The sequence below is a fragment of the Larus michahellis genome, chromosome 1 (genome assembly GCF_964199755.1).
Source record: "Larus michahellis chromosome 1, bLarMic1.1, whole genome shotgun sequence".
Lineage (NCBI taxonomy): Eukaryota > Metazoa > Chordata > Aves > Charadriiformes > Laridae > Larus > Larus michahellis.
The window spans coordinates 151,383,531-151,399,558 of NC_133896.1; the positions used below are offsets into that span (position 1 = coordinate 151,383,531).

A 16,028-nucleotide genomic window follows, 5' to 3' on the forward strand; every position below is an offset into this window, starting at 1 on the left:
ATGTGCCTGTGTGGCATGAATTTATAGCCTGAGGTCCAGGTTTCTATCTGCTGTAGGTCTCCGATCAGCTTGAAAGATCACTGTTCTGCACCACGGTGGAAGCACAAGTCTTTTGGCAGCATCTCACACATTCCCTCAGCTGCAGCTCTGCTCTTTACGTGGCCTCATGGGCCCTTCGTCCTACCGAGTGACCTGTTGTGTGGGCTACCATGCACTGGCACTGTGCGAAGCTGAGGGCCCCAGGTTGCTTTTGGTTGATAACCACTGGCAAAAAACACTGTTCTTTCTTTGTCAGGTGACAGAGAGAAACTCAATAGGGAAATGGAGAGAGGCTCAAATGGATAAAAGCCACTCCCTGGCTTGAGGTCTCTAACAGAAATTTGAAGGACCTGGGCATGCCAGTTAGGTGCCAGATAGGACGATGGGATAAAGCAAAGTTAACTTTAACATGTATAGTTCATGAGCTCTCATCTTCTATATGGCACATCCAGATCAGTTCAGCAGGCTCAAGTTTTCAGATGAATAACTGGATACATAAGAATTTTATTGCAAAGGTTGTTAAAATGTTGACCAAATGGTGCGTTGCTAGCCTATGCAGAAAATCTCAGTGAAACACATTTGCTAAGGGTGCGGATCATAAAGCAATCACCTTTTACTTTTGATTTCCAGCACATTTGCCTGTGAAGCAATTTAAATTGTTTTCAAGATACACAGTAAAGAATCATATCATTATCATTCTGAATGGGTTATAAACCTCTAAACTTATGTTTCAGAAGTTAAAATGTTTAAAAATTTACATTTAATCCATGAAAAAATAAATTAATGACTATGATTAGTTAAAATGCCTTTTTATTGGAGTATTTTAATGTAATTAATTTTATTGCAATTTACCAAAAGCATCTGTGAGATATTCTATTGAAACACACAGTCTATGATAACTTGTTTTTTAAAAAGTGTCCAAAATTGAGATTATGGTTACTACTTCCCCCTCCACTCTCCAAAAAAAAATATATATTTAAGTATAAACATATATGCTTAACATACGCTGTGGGGCTTGTTATCCTCATAACAAAAGTGTCCGGAGGAGACCACTGCTACAACTTAGGTTGTTTGTTTTCCTGAAAGCTGCTTAGGCACTAATACTTAGACTTTTGACGCCTCTTATGTATCAAATAACAAATACAGCAAATAGATATAGGATAAAATACATAAATGGTTTTTGTAGCAAGGAGAGGAGCATGTGCCTTTCTAGTAGCACCAGAGTGCCCTAACAGCTTGACTAGAAGCTCCAGCAGTGGACATCAATATGATGGTACCCAAATTGCTACTTCTAGGTATTTCACACAAAGGAGAACAGCTTCAAAGGAGGACATGACAATATTCTGCCCTTGATCTTCTACTGGCAGTGTCCTGTAGGCTGGAGGGTAGGGTTTGATTTTGTGAGGTGAGAGAGAAAAAGATGTGAATTCCCTCAATTAGAAGAGCTAACAGGCTCTTTACTTCAGCATCCTAATCGCAGAACTCACACATAAATGGGGGCAGCATCTACTCTTCTCTCTCTGTGCTCTGAAAGCAGTTGCTACCACGTGGTGTAGTGACATAGCCTTATCTGGAAAAGCGCTCTGAACACATTTAGTGTGAGCAAGACTCTGATAAATATCGGAATACCTGGGCTCTGATGGAGCTGAGCTGTGTGGCTGGTGCTAAGCTGTTTACCAGTGTCAAGTGTTAAGTAGAAATGTCTGAGAAAGTTGGTTGTAAGACATGTAGGAGAATGTTCTCCCCGTCCCTGGAAATGTTCAAAGTCAGGTTTGACAGGGCTCTGAGCAACCTGATCTAGTTGAAGATGTCCCTGCTCATTACGGGGGTTCGGACTAGATGACCTTTAAAGGTCCCTTCCAACCCAAACTATTCTATGATTCTATGATTCTAGGAACTTTTTTGCAGGCACACTCATGGTTAGGCAGCGGCTGAGTAGAGGCCTTATGCACCACGCTTTTGAATGTAGGGGGCTTGCATCGTGCCCAAGCAATACTCTGGAGGTCAAAAGCCATTTGTTTCGGGCCATTAGCTTTTACCTTTTGCTTATGTAGCCTTTGTTATTTGCCCATTTTACAGCCTGCCCTCTTTCCTTACTTCTGTGCCTTGCTCAACTCCAAACCAGAAAAACTGAACTTACAATACAACATTTATTATTACAATTCTTTTGCATAACATTCTGCAAAACTATCACAGACTGCAATACAAAGTGAAAAATATACAGCTAGGCTTTATATCGTGAACAGCAGCATAAACTTACATTTAAGTCTCCAGGATGTGGCTGCGACTGGATTTCACCCTTATGTTTTTTGCTGGAGGAGATGGAAGGTAATAGACTGCTGCCATTAGGTCTGCTGGAGGAAGTTAAATCATCGTTGGAGTATTTGTGTTTTGATGCATCAGAGAGGGGAGAGACGGGTGACCGAAGCATTTTCTCATTTTTATTTATTGGTATTGCCAAGCTGAAAATGGAAATTACAGTAATGGAGTGTCACAAAGCTGGCTTTGAGAAAGGTAAATGTTTTATATATTACCAAAACTTTGAATTTAAAACATGCTGGCAGGATAAAGTCTATTGGTATCTGGAAACAAGCTTACAGTATTGGGACCAAGAGTTCATTTACAAATTTGTATCATGTTTCTCCTCTTTTCCTTCAAGGCAAATTGTAATTCTGGAGTTAATACAAAGTCTGTATCAGAGTACTTGAAAAAAAATACAGAGATAAATGGCCACTTGCTCACCATTTCTTAAGGGATAGCTGGAGACGGAGATTAGGCTCTGAAGTGTAAGTTCAGGTTATGGAGCCCTATTTCACCATTACAGGTGACAATTTATAAGCCATGGCAATAAAACCATATGTGAACTAAAACAGGAAATGTGTTTAAAGATGACTGGCTTATCTTTGTGCTCGATGCCCAGCCTTTGGTAGCACTGTTTATCCTAATCTAACACAGATTTTGAAGACAAAGAAAGATAGGCTGGTAGTGCAGATAAAAGGAAACATATGCAAACAGTAGATGCAGAGAAATGTGAGCTGCTCCGTCTTCTAAAGAAGAAAGCTATAACACACACAGTATTTTCAGCTTTCATTTATTTGGGAGAAGCTTTGGATGAGGAGAAGTCAGGCAGACTGTAAAAATATGCCCAGAAATAAACTTCAAATGCACTAATTTGAAGAAAATATTTAGCTGATAATCTTAAAGCAACACACACAAAATAAAAGGTTTTTTTTAAGGAGACAGTCTGCATTAAGTCTAAAACTGTGATTAAGGTCAGACAGACTATTTTAACACAATACCTTTCCCTGTCACATTCCCCTTTATTCAGCCTATTACTTTTTATGGACAATTCTCACTTCTTTATAGTTACTGTATTAGACAGTATACACTTAATGGAATCACAAAAAAGAATATGGTACAAACTATACTTTATTTCTGCACATAATTTCAAGGAACAGAGCTAATTAAATGTGCTCTTATCATACATTCCTCCATTTATCTGGCAAGTCTTTAAAAAACTAGCTGTGAAAGAAGCCATGAATCACAATTCAGAACCTTTCCTGTTTCCCACAGTGTAGTACCTTTAAAACACAACGTCAACTGTTTTCCTTTAATGACCAATGCTGTTTACAAAAGCAAGAATCAGAGTGTGTAAGATGGACAACTGTGCCCTTCTTCTCCCCCTAAGAAAAATAAGACCTTTAGCACTATTTTGAATGTGCAGGCTGATGCTGTCATTCCCTTTCCTATTTTCAAACATAAATCCGTGCCTTGGCTAGCCATATTTATACATCATTGTCAAAGTGCAGGCCTAAAGCATCCAAGAGAAGCCATAGCTCTTCCGAAGTGTACCCAAGCCTCAAAAGCTTGGGCCAGAGCTTGTGAGAAGTAGCTGCAATTTCCACTTGTGCTGCAGACCTTATACGTTGCCTTTGGCCCATTGCATAGGGCCCACCTAAATGTATTGTGAGCAGTTAAACTGCAGCAGCACCACCATCTTATACTGAGAAGCCACGCAGAACAATTTGCAGTGAGCCATCATCTGCTGGGACTGGGCAGACTGTCCCAGCAAGGACAGCGAGGTGAGGGTCAGTCTCTTTTCCCAAGTAATAGGCGATAGGACAAGAGGAAATGGACCTGAGTTGCGCCAGGGGAGGTTTAGGATGGATATTAGGAAAAATTTCTTCACTGAAAGGGTTATCAAGCATTGGAACAGGCTGCCCAGGGAAGTGGTTGAGGCACCATCCCTGGAGGTATTTAAAAGACAGGTAGATGTAGTGCTGAGAGACATGGTTTAGTAGTAACTTGGCAGTGCTACGTTAATGGTTGGACTCGATGATCTTAAAGGTCTCTTCCAACCGTAACGATTCTATGATTCTATGACTGTGGCATCTGACATAGGTGCAAGATATTTGGGATATCTCTGCCTGACACGCCAGCCCTTCTTGTCAAACAGGGCCTTGTTTAGTCTGCACCTCAGATTGTAATTACACAGTAGAAAATGCTCATGTCTGAAGGTGTCTTTCCTCCTGTCTTTGCTACCGGCCCTCAGTTGTGCTGACAAAACTGTCTGTGTGGCTCTCCTGGGAGCTGAATACTAACAACCCGGAAAAAAAAAAAAAAAAAAAAAAAAAAAGAAGAAAAGAGTTCTGGTTTCAGACAAATTTCTTCAGTGAACTTGCAGGAGACCCTCACAGGTAGCTATGGTGGCAAAACTGGAGGGGGGATCTGCCAGCATGAGCAGCCGCCCGTTGCAAGAGGGACAGGAGGTCCTGAGACCTGCACTGCTGGTTTAGCTACAGCCTCAGTAGCCCATCCTCAACTGTGGGAATATTAACATTTGGTGTCATGCCCTACAGTAGCATAAAACACAGAAACATCTTGGAAGCAGAGCAGACCGAGGAAGAATTAGGAGGCAAATATACATTTAAGACTTTCTTCTTTGTTTCTTTAACGTACAGTTGCTACCAGGAGTACAGAATATAATGTCAAGCAAAACACAAATTATTGTCCTGCATCCAGGAAGCACAGAATTAACCCCATGACATAGCAAGCTGTGACAGCCATGCTATTCTCTGAAAATGAATGCGACGTAAAACATATGACACTGCGGTAACAGGAATGGCATGCCTGCATGCAATCACCCACAGTAAAACAAACTGTTCTGGGTATTGTTTTCACTTTATGAAACATATGTGACATGTCAGGACAAAAAAATTGAATGCACATTTTTGAATAAGCACTATATATATTAGTTTTCTCCATGATTTTTTTTGGTATTAATGACAAGAATTGCTCAAACTCATCAGCAATGCGTACAACAGAAAAGCCTAATACAATTAATACAAATATTCTCTAATTTTAGCAGTTTCACCCCATGAGATACCCTGATGCTACCAGAAAATGATTTTTTTAAAAAAAATACTGATTACCAGCATGTACTAAGCAGCAGGCAGCTGAACTCTGAAAAGATGCATTCCTAAGTTTGACTATTGGAAGTCTCCAGAGATGCTCAGTATGATTGATCCAACATTGCTAAACCATGCCAAATAGCAAATGCAAAATATTCAGAATTTGTTTCATGCCCTGCATCCTATGAAAATGTCATTGTTTTTAAAGTCAGAGTTCCTTGTCCTAAAATAGTGAGCAATTACACAGAATAGTTTGCTTGTAAAATCAAAAATATTGGATCTCAAATATATTCTGGAACTGAGTATTGCAGGCATTGTTTTGAATATTTTTCTCAATCTTTTCCATAGAGCTTACAGGTAATTGTATTTATACAGTCAAACTTGCGGTTTGAAACTCGTAACACTGTAAGGCTATAAGACGGTTGCCTGTGTGAACTGGTACCTACAACACAGTGTCTGGCAATACGTCTCGGACAATCGCATTGCTCTACCTAGAATTACCGATTCCATGAATCTCACACTCGCACTCACAACTTCTTTGTGCAATAGGACAAAAATGCAAGTATATAAATGTGTCAGGAGCAGATAACTTGTTCATTAAACCAGAAGTAAGGGGAATGCAGTGGGAAATTTTTCAACATAAAATGTGGTAATTAAAAAATAAATCCTATTAAAGGAAAAAATAACACATGGCATTAAACTGCAACTAGTTGTATGACGCAGTGGTAAAAAAGAAGGAAAATGCTTACCTATTTTCATTCATATTGCAGTGATTTGCTGTTGTGATGCTGTGGGCAGAGGCAGCTAATCGTGAAGAACTCTCTCGCTCTAAGTGAGTCTTCTTGATGTCTCTGCACTCTTCCTCATTCTCACACTGAATGAAGAGAAAAATAATAATCTTGTAGGTTTGGGATTTACTAAAGATCCAAAAGTATTTCAAAAAGTCAGGGGCTGGTATTTTCTGGCATAGTGGTATTAATGAAGACACTTTCTTTGAGTATATAGCTAGCACGGATCAGAGACGATTGGTCCATGTCTTAAAAAAATAAAATCTTAAGAGGCAGTGTTCAAACAAAGGAGTAGGATAAAAAACTCGAATTGTTTCCACTGCTTCCTCGCTTGCCCCTTGGAATATTTTTTCTTTATATTGCCCTCTTTGCCCATCTCGTTGTGCACTTTTCTCTTGCCTACTCTTTAACCTCATACCTCCTTTGTCTCTCCCTCTCTTTTCTTGCCATCAGTGACTATGCCTATACCAGCAAATACAACAGATCAGCAACTGGTCCTGAGACCAACCAGCATGGCACAGCTTGCGTCCATGCACTCATCTCGCTCCTCCTGCAAACCAGGGTATGCCACATTCAGATTGCCTTTTCAGAATGGACCTTACTCCAGTCCCAAGCGAGGGCCAGCCACTGGCTGGAAGAACAGAAGTTGACCCAGGCCAAAACCACATTAGCAAGCATGTTAACAGTTAAACAAAGCTGGTGACTGTGCCACTGCTTGGGACTGCACCCTGGCCCTATCTGGCCTGGTCAATGTTTCCTGCCACTATTTAATTTTTTATTATGTTCCTTAGGTTCTGTCATCAGCTCCCAAAGGCTCTGCTTTCCCAGTCGCCTGCAAAGTCCACAGTCTTTTCCACTTCTAAAAGTTCTCCAGCTTCCAGTGCTGGCTGAGTTTTACTTATGATCTGTTGATTCTACTCTATTTATTGCCTTGCTGCATGGCAACAACATTTTCTGTGTTACCCAGTGCCAGTGTGGGTGCTGCTACGGGGTTAACACCGTAGCTTACACTCCACAGGAGTGAAGATCTTCTCGCATCTCAGTGCCTAACCATCCTCCTCTGTCTCTACTTCGCCTGTGCTCTTGAGATCATGACAGAGGTGGAGGTGATAAGGGGCTCTTTCTAATTTTGCAGTTATGCCTGATAATCCATTCTTATTAGTCTTATCCATAAAGTATTTTGGGAAGAGGGACCACATGCTCTGAGTTTGCATAGCAGCTGTCCTTATTCCCACTGAGGGCCTTATTCCAGGCTGAGGGGCAGTTTGGTACTCCATGAATGCCTTGTATTTATTACATCACTAAAACCACAACTGACAGCAGTGCTTTAAGACAGAAGAGCAAAAGATAATATGTGCCACAGAAAGTCAAATTAAGCATTTCTAGAATGACTGCATTTATTTTGCTCTTCTGTAGTGTCCTGTTTCCTTCTGGGTGTACAGCTTGGCACTATCACACTAGCATCTCCTATGGCCTAAACCATAAATATTTAGTTTCTGCCACTCTTTCTTGACCTGTTTCCCATCATTTTGTACTGTGCAATTACTTCTATGCTACTTTCTAAAGAAAATGCAGACAAACACATCTTAAAGCTTATCAGGGCCCTCTGTTATGGCTCTATCAGTGGTCAGAGCTGGGTTGCCACCTTTCAGATACTAAAAAAAGAACCAAAAATTGAAAAAAGATAAAAAAGGAAAAGACTGCTTTAGATAAATGATCCTCAAAAATGTACAGATCAATCTGTACATGTACAGTAGCTCAGAGGGTGACAGATGACTGCACAGTAAAACTGTCCAGAAATCGGGCAGATGGCGATTCCAGTTCAGAGTGACTTTCGGGGTCAGATCAGTACAAACGGACCAGAAAGCCTTCTTGGTGGACAGCTGTGGCCATGGGGTGGACAGGGCTTTCTCCTCGGCACCACCAGCGGCTCAGAAAGTTTGTGGGAGAGGCAGGGCGGAGGGGTGGATGTGACCAGAGCGATGTGTCCACCTGTCTGCTGTGATGGTGCTGCCAGGGAGGGGGCAGCTAATGGACTACTCTCCCACTTCTACACCTGCCCGAGAGTCTGGGGGTAAAAGGGGGCCACTGGGGTGCAAGGGAAGCAGGTTGCAGAGCCAGGCAGGTCACAAGGTCTCTGCAAGCACATCCCCCACGAAGCCAGGACTGCCTGCCAGCGCTGAAGGGCTTGCCTCTAGTTGACAATCTGAGGGTAAAAAAGATGCTACGTCTCCCTTTTCCACACATGCAGTGACACCATGCAGACCATGACAAGATAGCCAATAGTTGTCCCTTTGCGGACCTAAGCAACACCTCCAAATGCTCAGGTTTTGGGAGAAGCTTTAGGAGAGAAAACTATCCTACTAAAAAGGCAGTGCCTTTGCTAAGGCATGGAAAGCCGCGTGCCAGCAGTGAACACCACCTCCAAGGGGCTGTGATCCCTCGCGGACAGGAGTTTCATCACCTCCTGGGATGACATCTACCCTGGGGCTTGGCTGGTTCCTATGCGGCGAGCAGGGACAAATCCCAGCTCTGAAGTGCCAGCCCAGAGAAGACACCGCCATCAAGCAGTGGATGCGGGCACAAGCAATGCTTGCCTCCCACTTGTTGGAGGCCTCCCCTACCCGCCCCCATCAGTCCCCTTGAAGCTCACCTTGCGTTTCCTTCTAGATTTCGGTAAACCTTTCTCTGCGGGGGGGTCAGCACTACTACCCTGCGGGAGGCTGGCCGCCTGGCTTGCTCCGGCGCTCATGGCCAGCGGCTCTTCGGGCAAACGCTCTGGAATCCTGGACAAAAGAGCCAAGTCAATGTTGACCCACAGCGACTTTACCTCATCACTGTCTTTCAGAGGAGACAGGAGCTCATTCCTACCGAAAGGAACCAGGGTGTAAAACTGTTCCTCCAGCTCCTTTGCTATTTCACTACTAGTCCTGGCATTAATGGAGCCAAAGGCACTGCAGCCGCCGTGGGGTTTGCTGGCGGCGCTGGTCCCCGCGTCCTTGGCCCGCGGCTCGGCCCCAGCTGTGAGCGGCGCCTTGGGCAGTGGGCGCTCCTCCCGCTCCGACTCAGAGCCCGAGTCGGAGGAGGATGACGAGGACGAAGACTCGGTCTCAATGAACTCCTTGGATTTGGGCGCCGTTTTGCTCGGTCCCCGGGCCCGACGCTTCTCGCCTGCCGCGGCCGAGCGGGGCTCCCCTCGGCGATGCCCTGCTCTGCAGCCACCGCCACTGCTGCCACCGCCGGGCCGGGCCCTCGGCGCCTCTCCAGCAGTGCTTTCCAGAAAGCTGTGGCTCGAAGGAGGCTCCTCCACCCCGGGGCAGTGGGGGCCGTCCCCGGCAGAGGTCCTCTCAGCCCGCCGCGGTGCCTTCTTCCCCGCCGCCCGCCTCGGAGGCCCGCCGTCAGCTGCAGGGGGTGACTTTTGCCGGCCGCCTTTGCTGCCCGGGGCTTTGTTGGCGGTCCTGGGCCGCGGTCCGTCCCCAATGGCGGCGGTGACGGTGGTGGTGGCACGGCCCTCCCCGCTGCGGTGCTCAACCGGGCCGGTGGCCGGGGTCTTCTCGCTCTCCTGCCGCTCCGCCTTCACGCGTCCGTAGTAGGGATGGGCCTCCAGCGCCGTGCCGTCATGGTGGGTCAGGATGGGTGCTTTGTGCGGGGTGACTTTATTCAGCCACTTGTCCAGCTGCCACTTGTTAGATGAGGGTGGCTCAGGCTGAAAGGGAAACAGATAGCAACGAGGTTAGAGCCAAAACCCTGCTGCCCTTACCCTGACGCTCCCTCAGGGACACCAAAACGCCAGGTCCCTCATGGTACTGCTGAGATTTTCCTCTGGTCAAGGAGCCACCCCTAAGCCATGGCAACTGCCTGGCCCTGGTCACCAGCCTGGGGTGCTGCCATGGTGGCACAGGGGGCTGGATGCGGTATTCCCAAAGGCAGGAGCATTGGAAGGAGGTCCCATGCCCAGCAGAGGTGTGTTAATCCTGGAGGTTCAGGCTCTTCCCTGCTGAAGCCAAGCTACAGATGGTCTAACCCTGTGCGGTGGGACGGGAGACGTGGGGCATGCCGCGCAAGTGGGGATATTTTTGATTTCTGAATGAGGTTGGGAAAGAGGATGGCTTCAGTGATTCATCATTTCTAAGGATGATTCACACAGTGCTACTGGCACCGGCTTTACTGGGAAACGCTCCCAAGTTTTCAAATAGAAGAAAATATAATGGCGATAGGAAGGGAGGAAAACAAGGCAGGGGTACGGCTGCGGCTAAGGCAGGATAGCTAGTAGGAAACCTAGGGATATGTATTTTGTGTCCTGTGCCATTGCAACAAATACAAATAGCATTTAAAAAGCATGCAGAGAGGCATGTAGTGGGGAGCTGGAGGGCTAACCAGGAGGTTCATGTAATCTGTCTGCTATTGACGTTATAATCCTGTGAGATCCCACAAACATTTGTTTTGTGGTGGTATTGTCAAGTGCTCATTTTGTGAGTATTGTGCCGCTGTTAGTTTTTCTCTTAGTTCCTGTCACAACACGATCAAGTTATAAGACAGCATCTAAAACATAATGGTGTTTGGACAGTGAAGAAGTGGGATAATTATGATTTCAAATGTAACCACAGCTCAGACAATGTTATTTCAGAACAATGTGCAAGCGTTTTCTATAGAGTGTTTCTTGCTATCGGTAATTTGAGTGTAATAAAATGAAGAGGAAAGGCAAAAAAACCCCAAGAAATAAATGATGGGGTAGATGGCCAGCCATAATCCAACCCTGCAGAAGCCAATGTGAAAAGTCCCTTAATTTCCTTAACTGGAACCAAAATCTGATCCACTAGGTACTGCATATGAATAACCGAAAAGTGTGTCATGAGTCTAACATGAAAACCGTCAATGCTCTGGAAGAAAGTTTGCTCAAGAAAGAATATCCACAGTCTCTAACTTAAAAGAGTCTCTTACTTAACTCCTTATTTAAAGTAGGTGCCTGAGGGTGACACAGGTTTCCTGCATAGCCAAGGGCGTTTCCAGAATCACCCACTGAGGGTTGTATTCACTCTACATGGAGCAAAGGCTCCTAAAATAAGCAAAAAAGTTAGGCATCGGAATTCATATGATACAAATATTCCTTCTTGCAAAAGCATCTAATTTACTCATCATCGAGTTAGCCAATACCTGTGGGAAGTTTGCTGGATTTCCTTAAGTTTATTTTTTCTTAAGCATACTCCCTAATATCTTACATGAGGAATTTCTTTCCTGAGCTGTAAATCTTGAAAATGGATGGGCAGTATTTCTCTTGGATGAAGATATATTTTTACAACTCTTAACTCTTTATCAAAAATAAACAGCATTTTTTTGATTGCTGCTGAAAATACAGATAGATATGTTTGGTGTCATTCATTGTGCACCGAATTTACTAGATATATAGTAAAAGGTTGACTATACATGGAAGTTTTTCCACTGTTCAGGTGTATTTACGAGAAGGACATACATCAGAAGCACGTGGGAAAAAAATATACCTCTGCCCATAAGTATAGGTCAGCTTGGAAGTTCAAAAAAACTTCCAGCTTTTCCATTACATCCCATTCTGTCTCTTTATGTACCTTGTAATTCTTGAAAACAGCGGTTCACAAAATATGGATTTCAAGGGATCACAGTAAACCAGCAGAAAACAGTGATTAACTGCTACAGTGTCATAACTTGGCAACGTGGTACTTTCCTACAGTGATATGTCTGCTATTAAGGCAGAATAACTACAGTCCCACCAACCAATAACCAAATATGAAGTCTAATAAAATGGTCAGCAATATTGTCAGCTTTACTAATTTTGTCAGGAGTTTCAGGACGCTCGTTATTTTTTCTTAAAGCCTCAGCTTTCAGAATCATGGGCTTAGATGCACATCTGGGGATTATTTAAATAAAAATTCAAATCCTTGTGGCTGCTGAAAAACCCTGAAGAAGTGCCTGCTAAGAAAACCTTTTAAGATGCATCTGATAAAAGTAAAAAGCCTGCAGCCCATAAGGTGAATTAAAAGAATCCAAATTTTAAAAAATCAGAATTTAAAAACGTTTCTCACTATTTTTGGGGCTCAATACAGTTTTGGAATATTTGAGATTTGGTGTATATGAGTGATGCCAATTCACTTTTGGAAGTAATTTATTCAATTGATTGCTCTAACTAAAAATTACTGTACTTTGAAATAATTTAAAAACCCAAGGTACCTTGCAAGACAACAAAATCACCACAGCCAAGAAAGAAGAGCAGGCCTAGTAATAAGGGGGAGGACTGGGAAAATTCACTTGAAAGTTTTCGCCCATCCACTTTGCATACCTAAATGCAATTATTTGTGGGAGGAAAAGAACATCCCTAATTCCTCCATCCACACCACCCCCTGAGCAGGTCACATACCGTTCTATTGAAGAAAAGTTGGTTTGCTCCAAGTGGGACATTTTCACCAGCTTGAAAGGAGGGAAATATATATGAACGTAAATCCAGACTGATGGTCTCCATCCTGTAGTTTTTTGTATCTTGGAAAGGCCTTGAAGAGAACTGGGCAGTTTTCAATTGGAGTAATGCTGGTGGGGCCCCTGTGGGCAATAGCAAGAGGAATAACAGTCGTCTGGTGAAGCTAACTTGGAATGAAATATGGGTTTGGCATGAAAGCCCAAACCAGGAATCTTCACCAGACAAAGATAGTTCCAGGGACCAACGCACCACAGATGTACACATGTTCCAGGCTTCATCAAGAAACGGAAGGATGCAATACGCTTCCTTAAAAATTGTGGGTGGCTTCATCTGTACAACATAGACACCTATATCTGAGTTACTTAACAAGTTCCTTCTCCAGTCAGTGGACTACTCTTCTAGGGTGTGAAACGTTCCCTCTTGAAATAGATATCTGAAATAGGCCAGATGAGCTGGGCCCTAAAAACGTCTATTCCTCTCCTCCGACTGTAAAGGGGAGGCTGAGGTGATGAGCAGATGTAGGTATCTATAGTACAAGCATCCAAATTTAGGTGGGATGACTCCCACACAGCACATCTATATATCTCAGATTTCTTCAAGGCTACGAGTGTGACCAGAGTGCATGCATCCAGAGTGCAACCACAAGCGGCATGCAGCCAAAAGAAACCTTTGCCAAAACATTACCCAGAAACACTTTCTGGGGCGAAGGGCTGTTAAACAATGGAAGTGTAATGGGATCACTCTACTCTTGTTATTAAAAAAAGGGACCGAAGGTGCAGCTGATACTATGGTAAACTTGAAGCACGACACCACTGTCATTGAGAGATTAGATAGCCTATAAAACGTGCATGTACTTAGCCAACTGTGGGGTAGGACTGAGCTATCAGTCATCCCTGCAGTATACACAGCCTATTGTAAATCCACATACTAATTTACCCTTATGATAACTCACTTGTGCTGCCCTGCTATCGAAGACTTCATTCAGGGCGATCCCCATACAAATGTGGTGCCTTTTCATTGTATTTAAGGCATAGATGATGATGATGATGACGATTATTATGATTATTACTACTACTACTTTATTGCTACTATTAGCACTGCTAATAGCGCTTTATCAAATCAGAACTGGAGATTCCCGTGTGTATATGTGAATCATTGAAAAAGAGGAAAAAACTTTAATGGTGGCGCACTAGTCCCAACAGCGGAGGCTGTAAAGGACATTGCATCTGGTGTGTGGGGCTGGCGGGGCCCAGGACAGAACACCTTTCTTCTGGCCTGCTTACTGTTGACTAGCCACTGATGCTTTGTCCCATGCGATGGCTTCTCCGCTTCCTTCCTGCCCATTCTTTCCTCTAGTCCTCCCTGCACAGTGGGAATTCCCAGTTGTCTAACCAGATTCAGCCTTATTAAAGGTCTGCAGGATAATTCGATGGAACAAAGAACAAACCAACCAAATTCTTTGTGAAATGTAGCTCTTTCTATGGACTTGACACCCAAGGTTTTTTTCTACCATCTGAAATAATTGCAAGGACAAGATGTCATTGTTTTTGAGTCCTCATTTATGACGTTAATTAAGGTCATGCAAAGAATTCATGACTTCAGCAAAGAACCAGGAGATAGAAGCCTCAGTCCCTTGTTCATAATTTCAGGTTTGGCAGTCCACAAAACTGTAACTACTCGCATTAAAGTCTGAGGCACCTTAATTTGTCCACCTCACTGAAATCAGTCTGAATGTTGTCTCCTGTTCTAGCTCAGCCATTTTTCTTAGTTTACTGCAGACATAAAGTGTAGACAGCTGAGCTAGTCACTACAGGCTCTAAACAGTCAATGGAAAGAAACAGGCACTTTTAGGGTGCAATTCATCTAATCTATTTTATATGTATGCTTTACTATGAGCTGCTTTTACACTCTTAAGAAACTGTATTTAGACACCTGAGAACAACACAAAGATTTCAAAATGAAATGAGGAAAAAAATACAGAAGAAATGAAACAGCAATTGAATTTCTATATAACCTCAAATGCAGAAGGCACACTGTCCTAGAAATAAAAATCTTTGAGTATATGCATATAGTATTTCAGATTATCGAAAAAAAAATAAATGAAGGCTTCATAATGGTCTGCAGTTTTCCACATTAAGTTACTCCCAACCCGGAAATATGGATATCCTGCTGAGCACTGTGCTGGAGTACTCAAATTCATTGTACCTGAATTTATCAGTTTATGCTAAAGCAAAAGCAGAGATTTTTTTGCTTCTTTTATTTTATCCAATAGATGAAATTTATTTTAAGACTAGGACTGGAATTGAGTTCACTACTTAAATTTAGGTGTACAGGTTCTCCCTTTAAAGAGCTTCCAATGAGCTGTCTCTCTCCGTTTACTGGGTAAAGAACATGGCATATACTTTAGAAAAATGGCTTCACTGGGTGCATAAATGTAAGTTAAAGTATTAATACAAAGCAGACCGGACTTCCAGTCAGAGACATCATATAGACATGTTTTGAACTGGTGCCATCAGTCATACAGTGGGGCAGGGAAAGCACAGGTAACCTGCTTCCCTGGGACACCCTATCCCTTTCCATGTGTGGCCTCTCCCATATCCCATCAAGGCATGACCTATGAAAACCACTGCAGCCATCACGTTTTTTAAGTCATTTACATTTTTGTATAAGCATGTCTCATACAGCATGTCCTAGAAGGCAAACCACACAAATATAATGCAAAGAGACAAGCAATCTGTTGGAGCGGTACAGCTGCTTCATGACAATGATCACTGATCACTCAGGCTCTGTACAAAAGGAGCTCCACAGATCTCAAGAGGATATATATAAAATGCTTAAGAGGAGGGACATCCTCCATGTTTCCCTGAGTCTCAGCCCCTTGCTTGGCTTCATGAAATCCATGACCTGCCTCAGTTAATTAACTTCCTGCATTCCCTGAGGAATCGCTCCTCTCAGGTCCAAGCAGCATGGGTTATCTGCCTGGATAGTAGATATTCCCCCCTTCCTGGGTACTATGCTTCTCCTCATAGTTCCTTCCCCACAACAATGGTTCCTTCTCTCTCTTAATCTCTTTTCTTCCACCTTCTAAGATCCCGCAGGGAGAGGAGAGACCGAACGTGAGATCTCAGCACTAATTTCAGCGGGGAACTAGGCAGAGAAAGAACAAGGTCTTAACGGGTCAGATGAGAGAGCTCGGAATGGGAAATAAGACACGGGGTAGTGCAGTGAGGGCAACAGGGAAAGAGAGACTGGAAGAGACTGGTAGGAAGAGAATAGAGATGAAAGGAAAGAGATCCAGAGAGAGAGATTTAGGGGAGGGACAAAGTGAGAGCAAAATTAACTGGA

At 43.4% G+C, this 16,028-nt stretch overlaps 1 protein-coding gene across 2 annotated transcripts in view; it reads right to left on the minus strand.

Moving 5' to 3' along the window:
- Positions 1 to 16,028, minus strand: part of AFF3 (ALF transcription elongation factor 3) — a 339,067-nt gene that overhangs the window by 38,935 nt on the left and 284,104 nt on the right. For both annotated transcript variants that reach the window (XM_074609144.1, XM_074609140.1), the window contains exons 11-13: positions 8,892 to 9,944; positions 6,200 to 6,324; positions 2,300 to 2,501 (exon numbers count right to left, since the gene is read on the minus strand). In XM_074609144.1, coding sequence (XP_074465245.1) covers positions 2,300 to 2,501; positions 6,200 to 6,324; positions 8,892 to 9,944 — 1,380 coding nt within the window. The remainder of the gene's footprint in view (positions 1 to 2,299; positions 2,502 to 6,199; positions 6,325 to 8,891; positions 9,945 to 16,028) is intronic.